Source organism: Heptranchias perlo, chromosome 39, assembly GCF_035084215.1.
Source record: "Heptranchias perlo isolate sHepPer1 chromosome 39, sHepPer1.hap1, whole genome shotgun sequence".
In the NCBI taxonomy this organism is placed as follows: Eukaryota; Metazoa; Chordata; class Chondrichthyes; order Hexanchiformes; family Hexanchidae; genus Heptranchias; species Heptranchias perlo.
Window position 1 is genome coordinate 12035658 of NC_090363.1, and position 23770 is coordinate 12059427.

General features: G+C 37.7%; 1 protein-coding gene across 2 annotated transcripts in view; it reads left to right on the top strand.

Moving 5' to 3' along the window:
- Positions 1 to 527: 527 nt before the first annotated feature.
- Positions 528 to 23770, top strand: part of LOC137304937 (complement C3-like) — a 61619-nt gene continuing 38376 nt past the window's right edge. For both annotated transcript variants that reach the window (XM_067973720.1, XM_067973721.1), the window contains exons 1-7: positions 528 to 633; positions 1006 to 1207; positions 3713 to 3890; positions 4818 to 4888; positions 6227 to 6315; positions 9359 to 9441; positions 13270 to 13357. In XM_067973720.1, the coding sequence (XP_067829821.1) occupies positions 569 to 633; positions 1006 to 1207; positions 3713 to 3890; positions 4818 to 4888; positions 6227 to 6315; positions 9359 to 9441; positions 13270 to 13357 (776 nt within the window). In that variant the 5' untranslated portion in view covers positions 528 to 568. The remainder of the gene's footprint in view (positions 634 to 1005; positions 1208 to 3712; positions 3891 to 4817; positions 4889 to 6226; positions 6316 to 9358; positions 9442 to 13269; positions 13358 to 23770) is intronic.

Here is a 23770-nt window from a genome sequence, read left to right on the forward strand (position 1 = left end):
TATAGTGGATGGTAATATTGGCCTTCCACCCAATCCCATGGGATTCCCACCCGGCCAGCGAGGTTGAAATGATCCCGTCTCGAGTCTGATTTCATATGAACGGCTTCTGGGTGTGAAACAGTCCGTTCAGAACAAGATTGCTGATGGACGAGACCCGAATGGGGTGATTTCAACCCCCCAAGAACGAGTGGGTTGGGGGCGGGCGGGAGTTGAAAATAGTTGGCTTTTTTGGGTCGCAACTGCAAAATTTTCGGACTTTGCATTCCCAGTGGGAAGCCTGGACTTTTGCTGTCCAAGTTACACCCGGAAATAAAGCCGGGTTGCTGTCGCGGCCCAAAGAACAACGATTTTCAACTCCACCCGTCCCCAGCCCACCCCTTCTCGGGGGTTAAAATCACCCCCGAAGTCTCCTGGATAATCAGCAGCAGAATAGTTAAATAGACACGAAGCATTCAACGTTAAAACTTGAAACTGGTGTCCCGTTAATGAGTAACTCACCATCAATATTGACCATCTAAAATCCACAGGCTTTCTCCTCTGATACAGTTTAACGGACACTTTTACAGTTATGGGGCCGCTGCTGATTCTGCTCTTTGCCAGTTCGCTGGTACCTGTTACTGGGCAGAAGCTATCGTAAGTATCGACTTAGAGCAGCTATAAAATAACGTTTGGGAAGACCCACTTCTCGCACAATCGGGCTTAACACCGAGAAAAGGGACAAAGAGGCTTTAAAAATAATTCGAGTAGCGGTTCTGTATCATCAGAGTCATCGGACATTTTAAAAAGTAGATTTCAGAATGTGGGATCTTTTATGTCCACCTGAGAGGGCGGACGGGGCCCTCGGTTTAATGTATCGTCCGCTTGCTTCTTTCAGGGGTGAGGATTAGAGGCAAAATGGGGCATCTCAGCCTTTCAGCTAGACGGGGGGGGGTCTGAAGCAGGAACGTCTGGCAGATATATTGAAATCCCCATTCCCTCAATGCTGTGCCATGTATATTTTTCCAGATTTTTAATGACTGCTCCCAATGTTGTTCATGCTGGCATGGATGAGACCATCACCGTTCAGGTATTTGAGGCCTTTAGAAGCGTTGCTGTCACTGTCTACTTTGCAAGACAAACAGGGGAAGCACTGGATATAATATCGACCCAGAAGTACACAGTTGAACTGAACCAGACGAACAACTTCACCAAAGTAATCTTTGCGCAGGTAACTCGACTGTTGAGGATATTGGCCGGAATTACGTAGGATCATTGGAGGAGGCCATTCAGCCCCTCGAGCCTGTTCCGCCATTCAATTAGATCATGGCTGATCTGTATCTTAACTCCATCTACCCGCCTTGGTTCCATATCCCTTAATACCCTCGCCTAACAAAAATCTATCGATCTGTTTTGAAATTTTCAATTGATCCCCCAGCCTCAACAGTTTTTTGGGGGGGAGAGTTCCAGATTTCCACTCCCCTTTGTGTGAAGAAACGCTTCCTGACATCACCCCTGAATGGCCTAGCTCTAATTTTAAGGTTATGCCCCCCTGTTCTGGACTCTCCCCACCAGAGGAAATAGTTTCTCTCTATCTACCCTATCAAATCCTTTAATTATCTTAAACATCTCAATTAATCTTCTATGCTCGAGGGAATACAAACCTAATCTATGCAGCCTCTGCTCATAATTTAACCCTTTTATCCCCAGAATTACGAGCGAATTCTTGTTTTTTTAAACGATTAATCACGCCTATGTATTCAGGTGTTAGAAATAATTAAATTAAATGAATCATGAGCCTGACAGACCAGTGCCTGCCTGGGTGGGATCGGATTCCATGATTAGCATCATAAGAACATAAGAAATTGGAGCAGGAGTAGGCCAATTGGCCCCTCGAGCCTGCTCCGCCATTCAATAAGATCATGGCTGATCTGATCCTAACCTCAAATCTAAATTCATGTCCAGTTTCCTGCCCGCTCCCCATAACCCCGAATTCCCTTTACTTCTAGGAAACTGTCTATTTCTGTTTTAAATTTATTTAACAATGTAGCTTCCACAGCTTCCTGGGGCAGCAAATTCCACAGACCTACCACCCTCTGAGTGAAGAAGTTTCTCCTCATCTCAGTTTTGAAAGAGCAGCCCCTTATTCTCAGATTATGCCCCCTAGTTCTAGTTTCACCCATCCTTGGAAACATCCTTACTGCATCCACCCGATCAAGACCCTTCACAATCTTATATGTTTCAATAAGATCGCCTCTCATTCTTCTGAACTCCAATGAGTAGAGTCCCAATCTACTCAGCGCCTGTCCCTCTCACCTCTCACTCTCTGCTTCCTCCATCCACCCATCCCCAATTGAAACGATTGGCCTCTGACCTCTTCTGCTCCTTGTATCACTTGTTGGCCTTGCTATACAACGACACATTCAACGTTCAGGAGAGTATGGGGTAAAAATCTGCCTTTGGCGCTAGCACAAGGCGGGCGGTTTCGAATCAGCCGCCCGTTATACGCCCCTCACTGGCCGGGCGGGAATCCCACGGGATCGGGTGGAATTCCGGTTTTACACTCTGCCTGATATTGACTTCAACAGAGAATAAAATTGGATCGGGGTATAAAACCAGTGTTGCTAACCCCTCAAGATCCCATCCATTTCCCAATGGGCGGTTAAAATTGCCCTCCTTCACTCCAAAGGCACTGAATCTCGGGCAGAGCCTATAACTGGCAGCAGATGCGGTACTGCCCGCTTTGCGTCCCCGCCCGCGTCAAAATTCACCCCCGCATGTGTGCGATGCTAATCGAAATATTCCCTTCACAATAATTTTCACTAGTTTGCCATTTGAAAATGGGTCAAACGACAGCATTAAATAAGGGCTCTTTTCAACTAATGTATGATTCATGTAAATGGAGGATATCTGTATCAGGCCAATACTGATCAAATGAGACCACTGTGGTTGCAGTAAGGTCAGTAGGATAGGATATTGAGTTAAACATAATTGAATCTCTTACTGATAAAATAGGGTGAATCGAACAAATATGTAACTGCGAAATCAAATAGAACATTTTGATGGGGTGTAATTGTATGATGATAAACATCTGAAATCATGGACCTCTTTATCGTTCGTTATTTAATCTGTCCTCAGCTTTATTAGGTAATAAAGACAGTTATTCTATTAATGCACCACCTCTCACCCACCATTGGCGGCCGTGCCTTCAGCCTTCCAGGCCCTCAGCTCTGGAATTCCCTCCCTAAACCTCTCCACCCCTCTCTCCTCCCTTAAGATGCTCCTTAAAACTTTGGGGGTGATTTTAACCCCCTAGGATGGGTGGGTTGGGGGCGGGCGGGAGTTAAAAATAGTTGTTTTTTTGGGGTGGCGACTGCAAAATTTTCGGACTTTGCGTTCCCAGTGGGAAGCCTGCACTTTTCCGTGCCGCCGTTAAACCCGGAAATAAAGCCGGGTTGCGGTCGCGACCCAAAAATCAACTATTTTCGAGTCCCACCCACCCCCAACCCACCCGCTCTTGGGGGTTGAAATCACCCCTTTTGACTCAGCTTTCAGTTACTTGTCCTGATGTCTCCTCCTTAGGCTTGGAGTCAATTTTTTTTGTCTAATTATGCTCCTGTGAAGCGCCTTGGGGGGGTTTTACAACTTAAAGGCGCAAGTTATTGTTGTGAACTGGTGCATTGTCACTTTGGAGCAGATAGTCCCAGCAGTAACCCGTGAAACTTTAAATTCACAGGTTCGTCCAGAAAAGACAAACCATTTGAATTTTGCCCGTGAAGTGCAGTCCGTAACGCTTGTGGCTGAAATCTCAGCACCGTTTGAAATGAGCAGAGAGGCTCAGATCCGCCTGTCATCAAAACCATGCTTCATTTATATCGAGACTGATAAGCCCATTTATGCACCTAACGATACTGGTAAGTAATAGGGTCATACAGAATAGACAGCTTCAAATGTAATTGTTTTTGTTCATTTTATTCGTATTGGTCTAAAATATTAATTTCAGTTACAATTTTGCGTTAGGACATCTTTTGGGTCAATTTGGCAACAAAGGCAATCAAGCAAATTTAATTCCCTCTCACTGAGTTCAGGCGAATTCGTGCCCCAATCTGTTGCAGCTAACTATTAAATATGAGAGGGCTCTTTAAGGTAATTGGCAAAGGGGGCAGATGAGGAGATCTTATTTTATAGAGTGAGTTGTTATGATCTGGAATGCACTGCCTGCAAGGACGGTGGAAGCAGATTCATTAATAACTCTTAAAAGGGAATTGGATAAATACTTTTTGTGCTGTGGGCCATGTTTTTTTTTGCATTCATTCTCTGGATGTTGGCGTCGCTGGCAAGGCTGGCATTTGTTGCCCGTCACTAGTTGCCCTCAGGAGTTGTAGTATTTTTGTATTGGATTGGAGAGACCATCACAAGGTTTCCCCATTGATCTTAATGATTTCTGGGATGTTATTAAGTCCAAAGGGGTGATTTTATCCCCCAAGAACGGGTGGGTTGGGGTTGCGGGTGGGAGTTGAAAATAGTTGAAAATCTAGATTCAGTATTTGGTAATGGCCAAGTGCTGGCACTGAGCTAGGCCATGTAGGACGATTAGTTTTTTTTGGGCCGCGACCGCAAAATTTTCAGACTTTGCGTTCCCAGTGGGAAACCTGGATTTTTACACTCCGACGTTAAACCTAGAAATAAAGCCGGGTTTCAGTCGCGACCCAAAAAATTTTCAACTCCCACCCGCCCCCTAACCCACCCGTTCTTGGGGTTTAAAATCACCCCCCAAGTGTGCCTTTCACATCTTTAGTAGTAGTTCTTTTAAAATTATTTTTAATTCAATTTGTTTTCAGTCAGATACCGAATCTTTACTCTTGATCAAGAGATGAAACCCATAAATTGCAATGTTACGGTGGCAGTATTGGTAAGTCTTGGTCTTTCACTGATCTTTCTTGGTGCTCATTTTATTACTATTGTATAGTTCCATCCACTACCCAATTACTATATCTGTATGTATGTGCAAATATATATATCTATATATAAAACATTTGGACTAGCTTTCATGAAGCAAAGCCAACAAATGCCCTTCTTGTCTATTGTAACTATCTATCGAATGATCAGAAATAGGGCCATGGTGAATGGTGGTCCCTTGTATTAGTACATAATCCTTTTAGATCTGGGGCTACTTTTCAATCCAGTCCTCCAAACATCTCGTCTCTCTCTCTATCTTGTGGCTGTGAGGGCCCTACCCAGAAAAAACCCTACTTTGGGTATCTTCATCCCTGTTTCTATTGTGTGTTGGACCACAGCAGACAACTACCCTTGATTTGCCACCAAATTTCCAATTAGTCCCACTCCCCCATGCTCTTTCCCCGTAGCTCTGCAAATTTTTCCTTTTCAAGTCTCTATCCAATTCCCTTTTGAAAGTTATTATCGAATCTGCTTCCGCTGCCCTTTCAGGCAGTGCATTCCAGATCGTAATAATTCTCAGCCTAAAATAAATTTGCCTCATCCCTCACCTCTGGATCTTTTACCAATTGTCTTAAATCTGTGACCTCTGGTTACCGACCCTCCTGCCAGTGGAAACAATTTCTCCTTCTTTACTCTATCAAATCCCTTCATAATTTTAAACACCTCTATTAAATCTCCCCTTAACCTTCTCCGCTCTCAGGAGAACAGTACCAGCTTCTCCAGTCTTTCCGCATAACTGAAGTCCCTCATCCCTGGTCTCATTCCAGTAAATCTCCTCTGCAACCTCTCTAAGGCCTTGACATCCTTCCTAAAGTGTGGAGCCCAGAATTGGACACAATGCTCCAGCTGGGGCCTAACCAGTGATTTATAACGTCCTACATGGCCTAGCTCAGTGCCAGCACTTGGCCATTACCAAATACTTAATCTAGATCCTCATGAGAGGGGTTTGAGCAGAGGTGGACCTGCTGAAAGGCTGAATTAAACTCCCGGGTACTCGAAGTGACACAGATCAGTGTGGGCCAGTCAGAGGTTTACCTCATGACATGTTCCTGAATCGCACGCACGTATTGGAGAGAAGCCTTTACATTGTGGTGTTTAGGAGCTCTGAACCATGAAGGAGAAATGTATGGGTTCCATTGGAATAGTTGTTGAAACAGATGAAGTCAACAGCAAAATTTAGATTGTGATGATTAATGTTGTTTTACTGTTGACCCCTGTAGTTGATATCAGAATATGCTTGTTTGATATCACCACAGTAAATGAACTACAGGTGTCTTTTCTTGCGTTCCAGGATTCAGAGGGCACTGTTTTGCAAAGTATGAGTGAAAACAATGATTCAAATTCAATGCACAGTGGTGAAATCAGCCTCCGTTCTGAGATGTAAGACTCAATCTGTTTGTTTTTTAAAAAATCATTGTATATATGTGTGTATCTAATCGATTTATTTATTTTATTCTCCCAATTTTAAGTCCCCCTCCCCAAATCACTGAAGGTGTTGACTCCTTGCTAGGGTAAAGTCCTATCAGCATCCACAATCTTCCAGTACGCTCAGTATTGTGTTTTTTTTAAGGAAATGGACAAGTTGAAGGTGTAGGGCCCTCAAAACAGGACAGAAAGTTGTAAAACGCAAAAAGAACGATGAGATAAAGCAAGAAATAGCGGTTATGTGATTCCAAGCTTGACGTTTAAAAGCCTGGAAGTTGTTGGAGGGAGGATAGACCAATGGAGTTCCACAGTTTAAAGGTTGGTAGAAAGCACCAGTTAGAGTCAGAAGAGAGGGTAATTTTAACCTAACTCGCTGGGCTGGAATCCCATGGGATTGGGTGAGAAGCTGGTTTCACGCCCTGCCCGATATTGACTTCAATGGAGAGTAAAATCGTGGGGGGTGGGGTTCAAATCCAGAGTCGTACCCGATCCCGTCACTTTCCCAATGGGCGGCTTAAGTTAAAATTGCTCCCTCAGAGTGCGCCATGAGTTTTGAGTTCAATGCCATGACAGTGTAGAGAGTAGGAAAACATATATTTTGGAGCTCAGAAGGAACAAAAGAGAAACGTTAAGAGTCCCAACTACTGAAGTATCCATAAAATAAAATGAAAAAGATTAGGAGCAAGCGGTTGGAAGCTAGAAATCAGCCAAGGTTCATCAAGGTTTGCAGATGACAACAAGATTGGTGGCATTGTGGACAGTGAAGAAGGTTATTGAGGATTGCAACGGGATCTTGATAAATTGGGCCAGTGGGCCGATGAATGGCAGATGGAGTTTAATTTAGATAAATGTGAGGTGATGCAGATAAATGTGAGGTGAGGTAGATCGAATCGGGCCAGGACCTACTCCGTTAATGGTAGGGCGTTGGGGAGAGTTATAGAACAAAGAGATCTAGGAGTACAGGTTCATAGCTCCTTGAAAGTGGAGTCACAGGTGGATAGGGTGGTGAAGAAGGCATTCGGCATGCTTGGTTTCATTGGTCAGAACATTGAATACAGGAGTTGGGATGTCTTGTTGAAGTTGTACAAGACATTAGTAAGGCCACACTTGGAATACTGTGTACAGTTCTGGTCACCCTATTATAGAAAGGATATTATTAAACTAGAAAGAGTGCAGAAAAGATTTACTCGGATGCTACCGGGACTTGATGGTTTGACTTATAGGGAGAGGTTGGATAGACTGAGACTTTTTTCCCTGGAGAGTAGGAGGTTTAGGGGTGATCTTATAGAAGTCTATAAAATAATGAGGGGCATAGACAAGGTAGATAGTCAAAATCTTTTCCCAAAGGTAGGGGAGTCTATAACGAGGGGGCATAGATTTAAGGTGAGAGGGGAGAGATACAAAAGGGTCCAGAGGCGCAATTTTTTCACTCAAAGGGTGGTGAGTGTCTGGAACGAGCTGCCAGACGCTGTAGTAGAGGCGGGTACAATTTTGTCTTTTAAAAAGCATTTGGACAGTTACATGGGTAAGATGGGTATAGAGTGATGTGGGCCAAGTGCAGGCAACTAGGACTAGCTTAGTGGTATAAACTGGGCGACATGGACATGTTGGGCCGAAGGGCCTGTTTCCATGTTGTAAACTTCTATGATTCTATGATTAGTGATGAGCGTTTTCTTGTATCCTGCCTGAGAATGCCGCTGAAGTGATAGAAGAGATTTTGGGAACAGCTTTAAAGGCTTGGGTATTACACAAAGCTAAGAGTTTGTTGATGGATAAAGAAATGCTTCAGACCAAAGAGGAACCTTAGCTTTTTTGGAAGTGGTTTATCACGTGTTTGAGGTGAGAGGAGATCGTTACTACAGGATTGTTGATAGATGAAGAAGAGAACGGAGGATCAAATGCAAGAGGCGTTAACCATTGATATATTTGGGGAGACATGAAAATACTGAAAGAAGATCGTGTGTGAAGCTCAGCCTGGTAGCCAGGAAGCCCTTTGGAGCCATGGCCTAGAATGAACCTAAATAAGCAAATTGTGTAAGGGCAGAATATTGTGAAATACCATTGCTGTAATCCAATGGCCACATTGTCATTGCTTTGATTAACGTGCATTTTTTCACCTTAGAGTTAAGATCAGCAAAGTCAAATGATTTTAATATTAGGTAACAATAAACTTGTATGTAAGGATGCCATGTCCTAACCATATTTCATAATCAGAGAATCATAGAATCTTACAGCACAGAAGGAGGCCATTTGGCCCATCGTGCCTGTGCCGGCTCTTTGAAAGAGCTATCCAATTAGTCCCACTCCCCTGCTCTTTCCCCCATAGTCCGACAAACGGTTCCTTTTCAAGTAGCTATCCAATTCCCTTTTAAAAGTTGCTATTGAATCTGTTTCCACCGCCCTTTCAGGCAGTGAATTCCAGATCTTAACAACTCGCTGCGTAAAAACAATTCTCCTCATCATCCTCAGGACTTGAAGGATATGGGGAAAGGGCGGGAAAGTGGAGTTGAGGTTAAAAATCAGATCAGCCATGATCTCATTAAATGGCGGAGCAGGCTCGAGGGGCCGAATGGCCTACTCCTGCTCCTATCTCTTATGGTCTTATGGTCTCCCCCTCTGTTTCTTTTGCCAATTACCTTAAATTTGTGTCCTCTGGTTACCGAATCTTCTGCCACTGGAAACAATTTCTTCTTATTTACTCTATCAAAATCCTTCATGATTTTGAGCACCTCAATTAAATCTCCAATTGACTTTCTCTGCTCTAAGAAGAAAAATCCCAGCCTCTCCAATCTCTCCAGATAACTATTTATTTGTTTCCCAAAATGCGATTATTGTATTGACATTTGGGTAATTTTCTGGCCCGAGGAAATCAAACACCAATATGTGATACCTCTGCTGAAGTGTCTTCCCCAGTTGATTAACTGTATTCCTGAGAATCTGTTTTTTTGTTTGGCACATAATTGTCCATCATATGATATATGGATTGATTTATTTATAGGACTGGAAGTTATGAGATACGGGCTAAAGTCAGTGAAAACTCCAAGTACAGCAGATCAAAAACATTTCAGGTTCAGAACTATGGTGAGCTCCCGGTTCATTTGGTTAACGCAGCTCTTGACCAGGACTCTGATTGAATCGCCTCACCTCAGCCAGTCTTGTGCAACTCCCTGTGGCGGTATCGCGAGAAGCTTGGGAGCAGTCCTCCTCTTGCTTTGCAGGACAGACTGTCGTGACTTTATTTTGAATTCGTTTTGTGGAGGTTGTAATCGGTTTTCTGAATATGAAAGTAGTGCACCTAAAGCAGACCGGGCCGTTCGCAAAAATGATGATGTTGGACATCGGTTGCAGATTGCGGAGTACAAGTTTGTCCTGGGTTATAGCGCTAAACAGGCAGCATCTTATTAGCCGCCTGTTATACTATCTGCCTGTTATTCAGTCCCATTGCCCTGTGTCCCCTGGACCTGGGGATACAGGGCATCATTTTAAAATTTGCAGATGACACTAAACTCGGAAATGTAGTAAAGAGTGAGGAGGATAGTATCAGACTTCAGGAGGACGTAGGCAGACTGGTGAAATGGGCAGACACGTGGCAGATGAAATTTACCACAGAGAAGTGTGATGTGATTCATTTTAGTAGGAAGAATGAGGAGAGGCAATATAAACTAAATGGTACAATTTTAATGGGGGTGCAGGAACAGAGAGACCTGGGGGTGTACGTACAAGTCTTTGAAGGTGGCAGGACATGTTAAGAAGGCTGTTAAAAAGTCATATGGGATCCTGGGCTTTATTAATAGAATACAAAAGCAAGGAAGTTATGCTAAACATAAGAACATAAGAAACAGGAGCAGGAGTAGGCCAATCGACCCCTCGAGCCTGCTCCGCCATTCAATAAGATCATGGCTGATCTGATCCTAACCTCAAATCTAAAGAACACAAGAAGTCGGAGCAGGACCCGGCCACTCAGCCCCTGGGCCCTCTCCGCCACCCACAGGGCCTTGACCGATCCAAACTCAGCTTCATGTCCAATTTCCTGCCCGCTCCCCGTAACCCCTAATTCCCTTTACTTCTAGGAAACTGTCTATTTCTGTTTTAAATTTATTTAATGATGTAGCTTCCACAGCTTCCTGGGGCAGCAAATTCCACAGACCTACTACCCTCTGAGTGAAGAAGTTTCTCCTCATCTCAGTTTTGAAAGAGCAGCCCCTTATTCTAAGATTATGCCCCCTAGTTCTAGTTTCACCCATCCTTGGGAACATCCTTACTGCATCCACCCGATCAAGCCCCTTCACAATCTTACATGTTTCAATAAGATAGCCTCTCATTCTTCTCAACTCCAATGAGTAGAGTCCCAGTCTACTCAACCTCTCCTCATATGTCCGCCCCCTCATCCCCGGGATTAGCCGAGTGAACCTTCTTTGTACTGCCTCGAGAGCAAGTATGTCTTTTCTTAAACCTCTATGAAACACTGGTCAGGCCCCAGCTGGAGTATTGTGTCCAATTCTGGGCACCACACTTTAGGAAGGATGTCAAGGCCTTGGAGAGGGTGCAGAGGGGATTTACTAGAATGGTACCAGGGATGAAAGACTTCAGTTATATGGAGAGACTGGAGAAGCTGGGATTGTTCTCCTTAGAGCAGAGAAGGTTAAGCAGCGATTTGATAGAGGTGTTCAAAATCATGAAGGGTTTTGATAGAGTAAATAGGGAGAAACTGTTTCCAACGGCAGAAGGGTCGGTAACCAGAGGACACAGATTTAAGGTAATCGGCAAAGGTGACATGAGGAAAAAAAAATTTACATAGCGAGTTGCACTGGAATGTCCTGCCTGAAAGTGCGGTGGAAGCAGATTCAATGGTAACTTTCAGAAGGGAATTGGATGAAGGGGAAAAATTTGCAGGGCTGCAGCGAAAGAGCAGGGGGGAAAGGAACTAATTGGATAGCTCTTTCAAAGAGCCCGCACAGGCACAGTGGGCCGAATGGCCTCCTTCTGTGCTGTATGATTCTATAATTCTATGAATGGAACTGAATATCAAGCGGAGCGTATAACAGGCACCCAATACAATACCACCAGTTAACGGTCACCACCCAAGATGATTTTCCACCCCGGACTTCTCTAGTTTATGATATCTTGAAACTGGACATGGGTGGGGGGCACAAAAGCAGGTGATATCACATCGATTGCCTGCTATACGCTCCGCTGCGATGGTCACTCCCACTGACTTCGATAGAACTGAATATCGGCCGTGCCTGAAAATGCCATTCAGTCTGTTTTGCGTCCCCGCCCAAGTCCAATTCCACCCCCGTTGAATGCGATGGCTGACGAGGCAGTAACTTGCTCGTTGCCTCAAGCAAGAACCCGGGGGATAAAAGATATCTGGGTCAGATTTTCCCACTGGATGTGCCTGGTTTCCAGTTGGTTTCCAATTTTGCATTGGGCGGGGAATAGCTCACCAGCTGAAGAGTGAGACTGTCCATGGGAAGAGGGAGCAGCAACTAATCCCAAACTTCCGACTCCTTTTAATTTCCTTCCTAAAAACAGATTTGGTGACTATAGCTTAAAATCACCAGACCATTAAATAGCTGGGGTAATGTCCAGGGCTCAGCTGGTCGTGAGTTTCCCCTCCTGGATCACGAGAGAGGTGGGATTTTCCAACCACTGCCTTCATGCCTGGCCCCTGTTTGTGAGCCTTTCATGCCCCACCCACCTTTCTCCTAACACAGCAAGACCCCCAGCCCATCCCCGAATGGGACTAAACCCCCTGGAGTATTTCCAGAGCTCACACCTCGAGCTGCCCAGCCTCCCTATTTCCGACCTGACAGCAGCTGCCCTCAATCCCCAAGTGATGACCGGCCCCAGACCACCCACCCGGCCCACAGGCCCCTACCCCAGCTACGAGCTGCCAACTCCTTAACAGGCCCCCTTCACTCCTGCCCACTGTATTCCATCACTCACCAACGCCCCATATTATTTTCCACCTCTGCATATTGCACCACCTCCTTAGCCTGGCTAAGAATGGGCACTCATTGTTTCTTCTTCCTTAGGCTGATGCCCAGATTTCATGGGGGCAATCCTACCCTAAATCACCTGGCGGGACACCGACGGGAGTCGGGGGGCAACGCTGGTTTTGCACCCCGCCCCAATTTTACTCTCGGTTGAAGTCGATGGAATGTAACATCAGTCGGACTGTAAAACCAGCGTTCCACCCAATCCCATCAGTTTTCTGCAGTGCATTTAGGAAAATCAGACAACTAAGATCAGGAATGCGTCAATCTAAGAATCCCTCCATTTTCTATCCAATCATAGGAACATAGGAACAGGAGCAGGCCATTCAGCCCCTCGTGCCTGCTCTGCCATTTGATAAGATCATGGCTGATCTGTGATCTAACTCCATATACCTGCCTTTGGCCCATATCCCTTAATACCTTTGGTTGCCAAAAAGCTATCTACCTCAGATTTAAATTTAGCAATTGAGCTAGTATCAATTGCCGTTTGCGGAAGAGAGTTCCAAACTTCTACAACCCTTTGTGTGTAGAAATGTTTTCTAATCTCACTCCTGAAAGGTCTGGCTCTAATTTTTAGACTGTGCCCCCTACTCCTAAAATCCCCAACCAGCGGAAATAGTTTCTCTCTATTCACCCTATCTGTTCCCCTTAATATCTTATAAACTTCGATCAGATCACCCCTTAACCTTCGAAACTCGAGAGAATACAACCCCAATTCACTGCATGCTTTACTAATTAATTACAAAGAAAATTCTTAAAATGTTTACATTATCATTGGAGAAATAATTGTTCATTGGAAAGCACTCAGAGTGATTCAGTGTCACATTTCAATCTATTTTTAATTTTATTTTAAACGTCAATTGTAATTTTATCTTACATTTATTTTAGTATGTTGGATTCATTTCTATAGAGTTACCCAAATTTGATGTGAGGATAATCCCAGATCATTGGTATTATGTGGTGACCGAGGACAACTTCTCATTCACAATCCAAGTACCGTAAGTAATGCCTTCCACTCCTTTTATATATGAATGCACTGAGAGACATTTTTGATGCAGCAGCAAAAAATAACAAGTCGCATTTATAGAAGGCCTTTAATTAAACAAAACGCCCCATGGCACTTCACCAAAGGACACGAGAAAAGGACGAGAGCAAAAACTGCATGACCAAAGGTTTGGTTAAAGAGATCGGTTTTTAGGATGCATTTGAAGGTGGAGATGGATCACGGTAGAGGGCTTTATGTTGGGTTTATATAGGATATTGTCATAATTACCCTTATGTGGAGGTGCTATAGGATATTATCATATATCTCTATTGTCCTTATGTGGAGATATTATAGGATATTATCAAATATCTCTATTGTCCTTATGTGGAGATATTATAGGATATTATCATATATCTCTATTGTCCTTATGTGGAGATATTATAGGCTATTATCATATATCCTATTGCCCTTATGTGGAGATATTATAGGATATTATCATATATCCCTATTGTCCTTATGTGGAGATATTATAGGATATTATCATATATCTTTTTTGCCCTTACGTGGAGATATTATAGGATATTATCATATATCCCTATTACCCTTATGTGGAAATATTACAGGCTATTATCATATATCTCTATTGCCCTTATGTGGAGATATTATAGGATATTATCATATATCGCTATTGTCCTTATGTAGAGATATTATAGGATATTATCATATATCTCTATTACCCTAATGTGAAGATATTATAGGATATTATCATATATCTCTATTACCCTTATGTGGAGATATTATAGGCTATTATCATATATCTCTATTACCCTTATGTGGAGATATTATAGGATATTATCATATATCGCTATTGTCCTTATGTAGAGATATTATAGGATATTATCATATATCTCTATTACCGTTATGTGAAGATATTATAGGCTATTATCATATATCTCTATTACCCTTATGTGGAGATATTATAGGATATTATCATATATCGCTATTGTCCTTATGTAGAGACATTATAGGATATTATCATATATCTCTATTACACTTATGTGTAGATATTATAGGCTATTATCATATATCTCTATTACCCTGATGTGGAGATATTATAGGATATTATCATATATCGCTATTGTCCTTATGTAGAGATATTATAGGATATTATCATATATCTCTATTACCGTTATGTGAAGATATTATAGGCTATTATCATATATCTCTATTACACTTATGTGGAGATATTATAGGCTATTAACATATATCACTATTAAACTTATGTGGAGATATTATAGGATATTATCATATATCTCTATTACCCTTATGTGGAGATATTATAGGATATTATCACATATACCTATTACCCTTATGTCGAGATATTATAAGATATTAACATATATCCCTATTACCCTTATGTGGAGATATTATAGGATATTATCATAAATCACTATTGTCCTTATGTAGAGATATTATAGGATATTATCATATATCCCTATTACCCTTATGTGAAGATATTATAGGCTATTATCATATATCCCTATTGTCCTTATGTAGAGATATTATAGGATATTATCATATATCTCCATTGTCCTTATGTGGAGATATTATAGGATATTATCATATATCTCTATTGCCCTTATGTGGAGATATAATAGGATATTATCATATATCTCTATTGTCCTTATGTGGAGATATTATAGGATATTATCATATATCCTATTGTCCTTATGTGGAGATATTATAGGATATTATCATTTATCTCTATTGTCGTTATGTGGAGATATTATAGGATATTTTCATATATCTCTATTGTCCTTATGTGGAGATATTATAGGCTATTATCATATATCTCTATTGTCCTTATGTGGAGATATTATAGGATATTATCATATATCTCTATTGTCCTTATGTGGAGATATTATAGGATATTATCATACATCCCTATTGTCCTTATGTGGAGATATTATAGGATATTATCATATATCTCTATTGTCCTTATGTGGAGATATTATAGGATATTATCATACATCCCTATTGTCCTTATGTGGAGATATTATAGGATATTATCATATATCCCTATTGTCCTTATGTAGAGATATTATAGGATATTATCATATATCTCTATTGTCCTTATGTGGAGATATTATAGGATATTATCATATATCTCTATTGTCCTTATGTGGAGATATTATAGGATATTATCATACATCCCTATTGTCCTTATGTGGAGATATTATAGGATATTGTCATATATCTCTATTACCCTTATGTGGAGATATAGGATATTATCACGTATCCCTATTGTCCTTATGTGGAGATATTATAGGATATTATCATATATCTCTATTGTCCTTATGTGGAGATATTATAGGATATTATCACATATCCCTATTGTCCTTATGTGGAGATATTATAGGATATTATCATATATCTCTATTGTCCATATGTGGAGATATTATAGGGTATTATCATATATCTCTATTGTCCTTATGTGGAGATATTATAGGATATTATCATATATCTCTATTACCCTTATGTGGAGATATTATAGGCTATTATCATATATCTCTATTGTCTTTATGTGGAGATATGATAAGATATTATCATACATCCCTATTGTCCTTATGTGGAGATATTATAGGATATTATCATATATCCCTATTGTCCTTATGTGAAGATATTATAGGATATTATCATATATCTCTATTACCCTTATGTGGAGATATTATAGGATATTATCATACATCCCTATTGTCCTTATGTGGAGATATTATAGGATATTATCATATATCCCTATTGTCCTTATGTGGAGATATTATAGGATATTATCATATATCCCTATTGTCCTTATGTGAAGATATTATAGGATATTATCATATATCTCTATTACCCTTATGTGGAGATATTATAGGATATTATCATACATCCCTATTGTCCTTATGTGGAGATATTATAGGATATTATCATATATCCCTATTGTCCTTATGTGGAGATATTATAGGATATTATCACATATCCCTATTTTCCTTATGTGGAGATATTTTAGGATATTACCATATATCTCAATTACCCTTATGTGGAGATATTATAGGCTATTATCATATATCCCTATTACCCTTATGTGGAAATATTATAGGCTATTATCATATATCTCTATTACCCTTATGTGGAGATATTATAGGCTATTATCATATATCCCTATTACCCTTATGTGGAAATATTATAGGATATTATCATATATCTCTATTACCCTTATGTGGAGATATTATAGAATATTATCATATATCGCTATTACCCTTATGTGGAGATATTAAAGGCTATTATCATATATCTCTATTACCCTTATGTGGAGATATTATAGGCTATTATCATATATCCCTATTACCCTTATGTGGAGATATTATAGGATATTATCATATATCTCTATTACCCTTATGTGGAGATATTATAGGATATTATCATATATCCTATTGCCCTTATGTGGAGATATTATAGGATATTATCATATATCCCTATTGTCCTTATGTGGAGATATTATAGGATATTATCATATATCTTTTTTGCCCTTACGTGGAGATATTATAGGATATTATCATATATCCCTATTACCCTTATGTGGAAATATTATAGGCTATTATCATGTATCTCTATTGCCCTTATGTGGAGATATTATAGGCTGTTATCATATATCTCTATTACCCTTATGTGAAGATATTATAGGATATTATCATATATCTCTATTACCCTTATGTGGAGATATCATAGGCTATTATCATATATCTCTATTACCCTTATGTGGAGATATTATAGGATATTATCATATATCGCTATTGTCCTTATGTAGAGATATTATAGGATATTATCATATATCTCTATTACCGTTATGTGAAGATATTATAGGCTATTATCATATATCTCTATTACACTTATGTGGAGATATTATAGGATATTATCATATATCTCTATTACCCTTATGTGGAGATATTATAGGATATTATCACATATCCCTATTACCCTTATGTCGAGATATTATAAGATATTAACATATATCCCTATTACCCTTATGTGGAGATATTATAGGCTATTATCATATATCCCTATTGTCCTTATGTGGAGATATTATAGGATATTATCACATATCCCTATTGTCCTTATGTGGAGATATTATAGGATATTATCATATATCTCTGTTGTCCATATGTGGAGATATTATAGGGTATTATCATATATCTCTATTGCCCTTATGTGGAGATATTATAGGATATTATCATATATCTCTATTACCCTTATGTGGAGATATTATAGGCTATTATCATATATCTCTATTGTCTTTATGTGGAGATATGATAGGATATTATCATACATCCTTATTGTCCTTATGTGGAGATATTATAGGATATTATCATATATCCCTATTGTCCTTATGTGAAGATATTATAGGATATTATCATATATCTCTATTACCCTTATGTGGAGATATTATAGGATATTATCATACATCCCTATTGTCCTTATGTGGAGATATTATAGGATATTATCATATATCCCTATTGTCCTTATGTGGAGATATTATAGGATATTATCACATATCCCTATTTTCCTTATGTGGAGATATTTTAGGATATTACCATATATCTCAATTACCCTTATGTGGAGATATTATAGGCTATTATCATATATCTCTATTGTCTTTATGTGGAGATATGATAGGATATTATCATACATCCCTATTGTCCTTATGTGGAGATATTATAGGATATTATCATATATCCCTATTGTCCTTATGTGAAGACATTATAGGATATTATCATATATCTCTATTACCCTTATGTGGAGATATTATAGGATATTATCATACATCCCTATTGTCCTTATGTGGAGATATTATAGGATATTATCATATATCCCTATTGTCCTTATGTGGAGATATTATAGGATATTATCACACATCCCTATTTTCCTTATGTGGAGATATTATAGGATATTACCATATATCTCAATTACCCTTATGTGGAGATATTATAGGCTATTATCATATATCCCTATTACCCTTATGTGGAAATATTATAGGCTATTATCATATATCTCTATTACCCTTATGTGGAGATATTATAGGCTATTATCATATATCCCTATTACCCTTATTTGGAAATATTATAGGATATTATCATATATCGCTATTACCCTTATGTGGAGATATTATAGGCTATTATCATATATCTCTATTACCCTTATGTGGAGATATTATAGGCTATTATCATATATCCCTATTACCCTTATGTGGAGATATTATAGGATATTATCATATATCTCTATTACCCTTATGTGGAGATATTATAGGATATTATCATATATCCTATTGCCCTTATGTGGAGATATTATAGGATATTATCATATATCCCTATTGTCCTTATGTGGAGATATTATAGGATATTATCATATATCTTTTTTGCCCTTACGTGGAGATATTATAGGATATTATCATATATCCCTATTACCCTTATGTGGAAATATTATAGGCTATTATCATATATCTCTATTGCCCTTATGTGGAGATATTATAGGCTGTTATCATATATCTCTATTACCCTTATGTGAAGATATTATAGGATATTATCATATATCTCTATTACCCTTATGTGGAGATATCATAGGCTATTATCATATATCTCTATTACCCTTATGTGGAGATATTATAGGATATTATCATATATCGCTATTGTCCTTATGTAGAGATATTATAGGATATTATCATATATCTCTATTACCGTTATGTGAAGATATTATAGGCTATTATCATATATCTCTATTACCGTTATGTGGAGATATTATAGGCTATTATCATATATCTCTATTACACTTATGTGGAGATATTATAGGATATTATCATATATCTCTATTACCCTTATGTGGAGATATTATAGGATATTATCACATATCCCTATTACCCTTATGTCGAGATATTATAAGATATTAACATATATCCCTATTACCCTTATGTGGAGATATTATAGGATATTATCATATATCCCTATTACCCTTATGTGGAGATATTATAGGCTATTATCATCTATTCCTATTGTCCTTATGTAGAGATATTATAGGATATTATCATTTATCTCTATTGCCGTTATGTGGAGATATTATAGGATATTATCATATGTCTCTATTGTCCTTATGTAGAGATATTATAGGATAATATCATATATCTCTATTGCCCTTATGTGGAGATATTATAGGATATTATCATATATCTCTATTGTCCTTATGTGGAGATATTATAGGATATTATCATATATCCCTATTACCCTTATGTGGAGATATTATAGGATATTATCATATATCTCTATTGTCCTTATGTAGAGATATTATAGGATATTATCATATATCTCTATTACCGTTATGTGAAGATATTATAGGCTATTATCATATATCTCTATTACACTTATGTGGAGATATTATAGGATATTATCATATATCCTATTGCCCTTATGTGGAGATATTATAGGATATTATCATATATCCCTATTACCCTTATGTGGAGATATTATAGGATATTATCATATATCTCTATTGCCCTTATGTGGAGATATTATAGGATATTATCATACATCCCTATTGTCCTTATGTGGAGATATTATAGGGTATTATCATATATCTCTATTGTCCTTATGTGGAGATATTATAGGCCATTATCATATATCTCTATTGTCCTTATGTGGAGATATTATAGGGTATTATCGTATATCTCTATTACCCTTATGTGGAGATATTATAGGATATTATCATATATCGCTATTGTCCTTATGTAGAGATATTATAGGATATTATCATATATCCCTATTGTCCTTATGTGGAGATATTATAGGCTATTATCATATATCTCTATTACCCTTATATGGAGATATTATAGGATATTATCATATATCTCTATTGTCCTTATGTGGAGATATTATAGGGTATTATCATATATCTCTATTACCCTTATGTGGAGATATTATAGGATATTATCACATATCCCTATTGTCCTTATGTGGAGATATTATAGGCTATTATCATATATCTATTACCCTTATATGGAGATATTATAGGATATTATCATATATCTCTATTACCCTTATGTGGAGATATTATAGGATATTATCATATATCCTATTGCCCTTATGTGGAGATATTATAGGATATTATCATATATCCCTATTGTCCTTATGTGGAGATATTATAGGATATTATCATATATCTTTTTTGCCCTTACGTGGAGATATTATAGGATATTATCATATATCCCTATTACCCTTATGTGGAAATATTATAGGCTATTATCATATATCTCTATTGCCCTTATGTGGAGATATTATAGGCTGTTATCATATATCTCTATTACCCTTATGTGAAGATATTATAGGATATTATCATATATCTCTATTACCCTTATGTGGAGATATCATAGGCTATTATCATATATCTCTATTACCCTTATGTGGAGATATTATAGGATATTATCATATATCGCTATTGTCCTTATGTAGAGATATTATAGGATATTATCATATATCTCTATTACCGTTATGTGAAGATATTATAGGCTATTATCATATATCTCTATTACCGTTATGTGGAGATATTATAGGCTATTATCATATATCTCTATTACACTTATGTGGAGATATTATAGGATATTATCATATATCTCTATTACCCTTATGTGGAGATATTATAGGATATTATCACATATCCCTATTACCCTTATGTCGAGATATTATAAGATATTAACATATATCCCTATTACCCTTATGTGGAGATATTATAGGATATTATCATATATCCCTATTACCCTTATGTGGAGATATTATAGGCTATTATCATCTATTCCTATTGTCCTTATGTAGAGATATTATAGGATATTATCATTTATCTCTATTGCCGTTATGTGGAGATATTATAGGATATTATCATATGTCTCTATTGTCCTTATGTAGAGATATTATAGGATAATATCATATATCTCTATTGCCCTTATGTGGAGATATTATAGGATATTATCATATATCTCTATTGTCCTTATGTGGAGATATTATAGGATATTATCATATATCCCTATTACCCTTATGTGGAGATATTATAGGATATTATCATATATCTCTATTGTCCTTATGTAGAGATATTATAGGATATTATCATATATCTCTATTACCGTTATGTGAAGATATTATAGGCTATTATCATATATCTCTATTACACTTATGTGGAGATATTATAGGATATTATCATATATCCTATTGCCCTTATGTGGAGATATTATAGGATATTATCATATATCCCTATTACCCTTATGTGGAGATATTATAGGATATTATCATATATCTCTATTGCCCTTATGTGGAGATATTATAGGATATTATCATACATCCCTATTGTCCTTATGTGGAGATATTATAGGGTATTATCATATATCTCTATTGTCCTTATGTGGAGATATTATAGGCCATTATCATATATCTCTATTGTCCTTATGTGGAGATATTATAGGGTATTATCGTATATCTCTATTACCCTTATGTGGAGATATTATAGGATATTATCATATATCGCTATTGTCCTTATGTAGAGATATTATAGGATATTATCATATATCCCTATTGTCCTTATGTGGAGATATTATAGGCTATTATCATATATCTCTATTACCCTTATATGGAGATATTATAGGATATTATCATATATCTCTATTGTCCTTATGTGGAGATATTATAGGGTATTATCATATATCTCTATTACCCTTATGTGGAGATATTATAGGATATTATCACATATCCCTATTGTCCTTATGTGGAGATATTATAGGCTATTATCATATATCTATTACCCTTATATGGAGATATTATAGGATATTATCATATATCTCTATTACCCTTATGTGGAGATATTATAGGATGTTATCACATATCCCTATTGTCCTTATGTGGAGATATTATAGGATATTATCATATATCTCTATTACCCTTATGTGGAGATATTATAGGATATTATCATATATCTCTATTGTCCTTATGTGGAGATATTATAGGGTATTATCATATATCTCTATTGTCCTTATGTGGAGATATTATAGGGTATTATCATATATCTCTATTGTCCTTATGTGGAGATGTTATAGGATATTATCATATATCCTATTACCCTTATGTGGAGATATTATAGGGTATTGTCATATATCTCTATTGTCCTTATGTGGAGATATTATAGGCTATTATCATATATCTCTATTGTCCTTATGTGGAGATATTATAGGATATTATCATACATCCCTATTGTCCTTATGTGGAGATATTATAGGATATTATCATGTCTCCCTATTGTCCTTATGTGAAGATATTATAGGATATTATCATATATCTCTATTACCCTTATGTGGAGATATTATAGGATATTATCATACATCCCTATTGTCCTTATGTGGAGGTATTATAGGATATTATAATATATCCCTATTGTCCTTATGTGGAGATATTATAGGATATTATCACATATCCCTATTTTCCTTATGTGGAGATATTATAGGATATTACCATATATCTCTATTCCCCTTATGTGGAGATATTATAGGCTATTATCATATATCCCTATTACCCTTATGTGGAAATATTATGGGATATTATCATATATCTCTATTACCCTTATGTGGAGATATTATAGGATATTATCATATATCTCTATTACCCTTACGTGGAGATATTATAGGATATTATCATATATCCCTATTACCCTTATGTGGAGATGTTATAGGATATTATCATATATCTCTATTGCATTTATGTGGAGATATTATAGGCTATTATCATATATCCCTATTACCCTTATGTGGAGATATAGGATACTATCATATATCTTTTTTGCCCTTATGTAGAGATATTATGAGCTATTATCATATATCTCTATTACCCTTATGTGGAGATATTATAGGCTATTATCATACATCTCTATTACCCTTATGTGGAGATATTATAGGGTATTATCATATATCTCTATTGCCCTTATGTGGAGATATTATAGGATATTATCATATACGCTTTACCTCTAGTACAAGTTCAAAGACTCGGAAACATTGAAACCTCTGATTAATACTCTTTATTAAATCAGATCAATAATATAATGAAACACAACCCCTTACATGCAGTGCATATGAGATCAGTATTGATTATAACTCAATTGCAAAGGACTGTTCATAGAGTTTAGCCTTGATTGCATTCATCAGCCTCATCAGTGCTCGGTCAAAACTTCCCCCTTGCCTATTTTCGTCAAGCCTGGAGATGACAATGACATGGATCAGGCTATCAGTGCTGGTGGGCGATGCAGGGACAAACCAAATACAATTGATATGGAATTGATCCACTAATGGTAGAAATTATTCTCTGGATTTCTG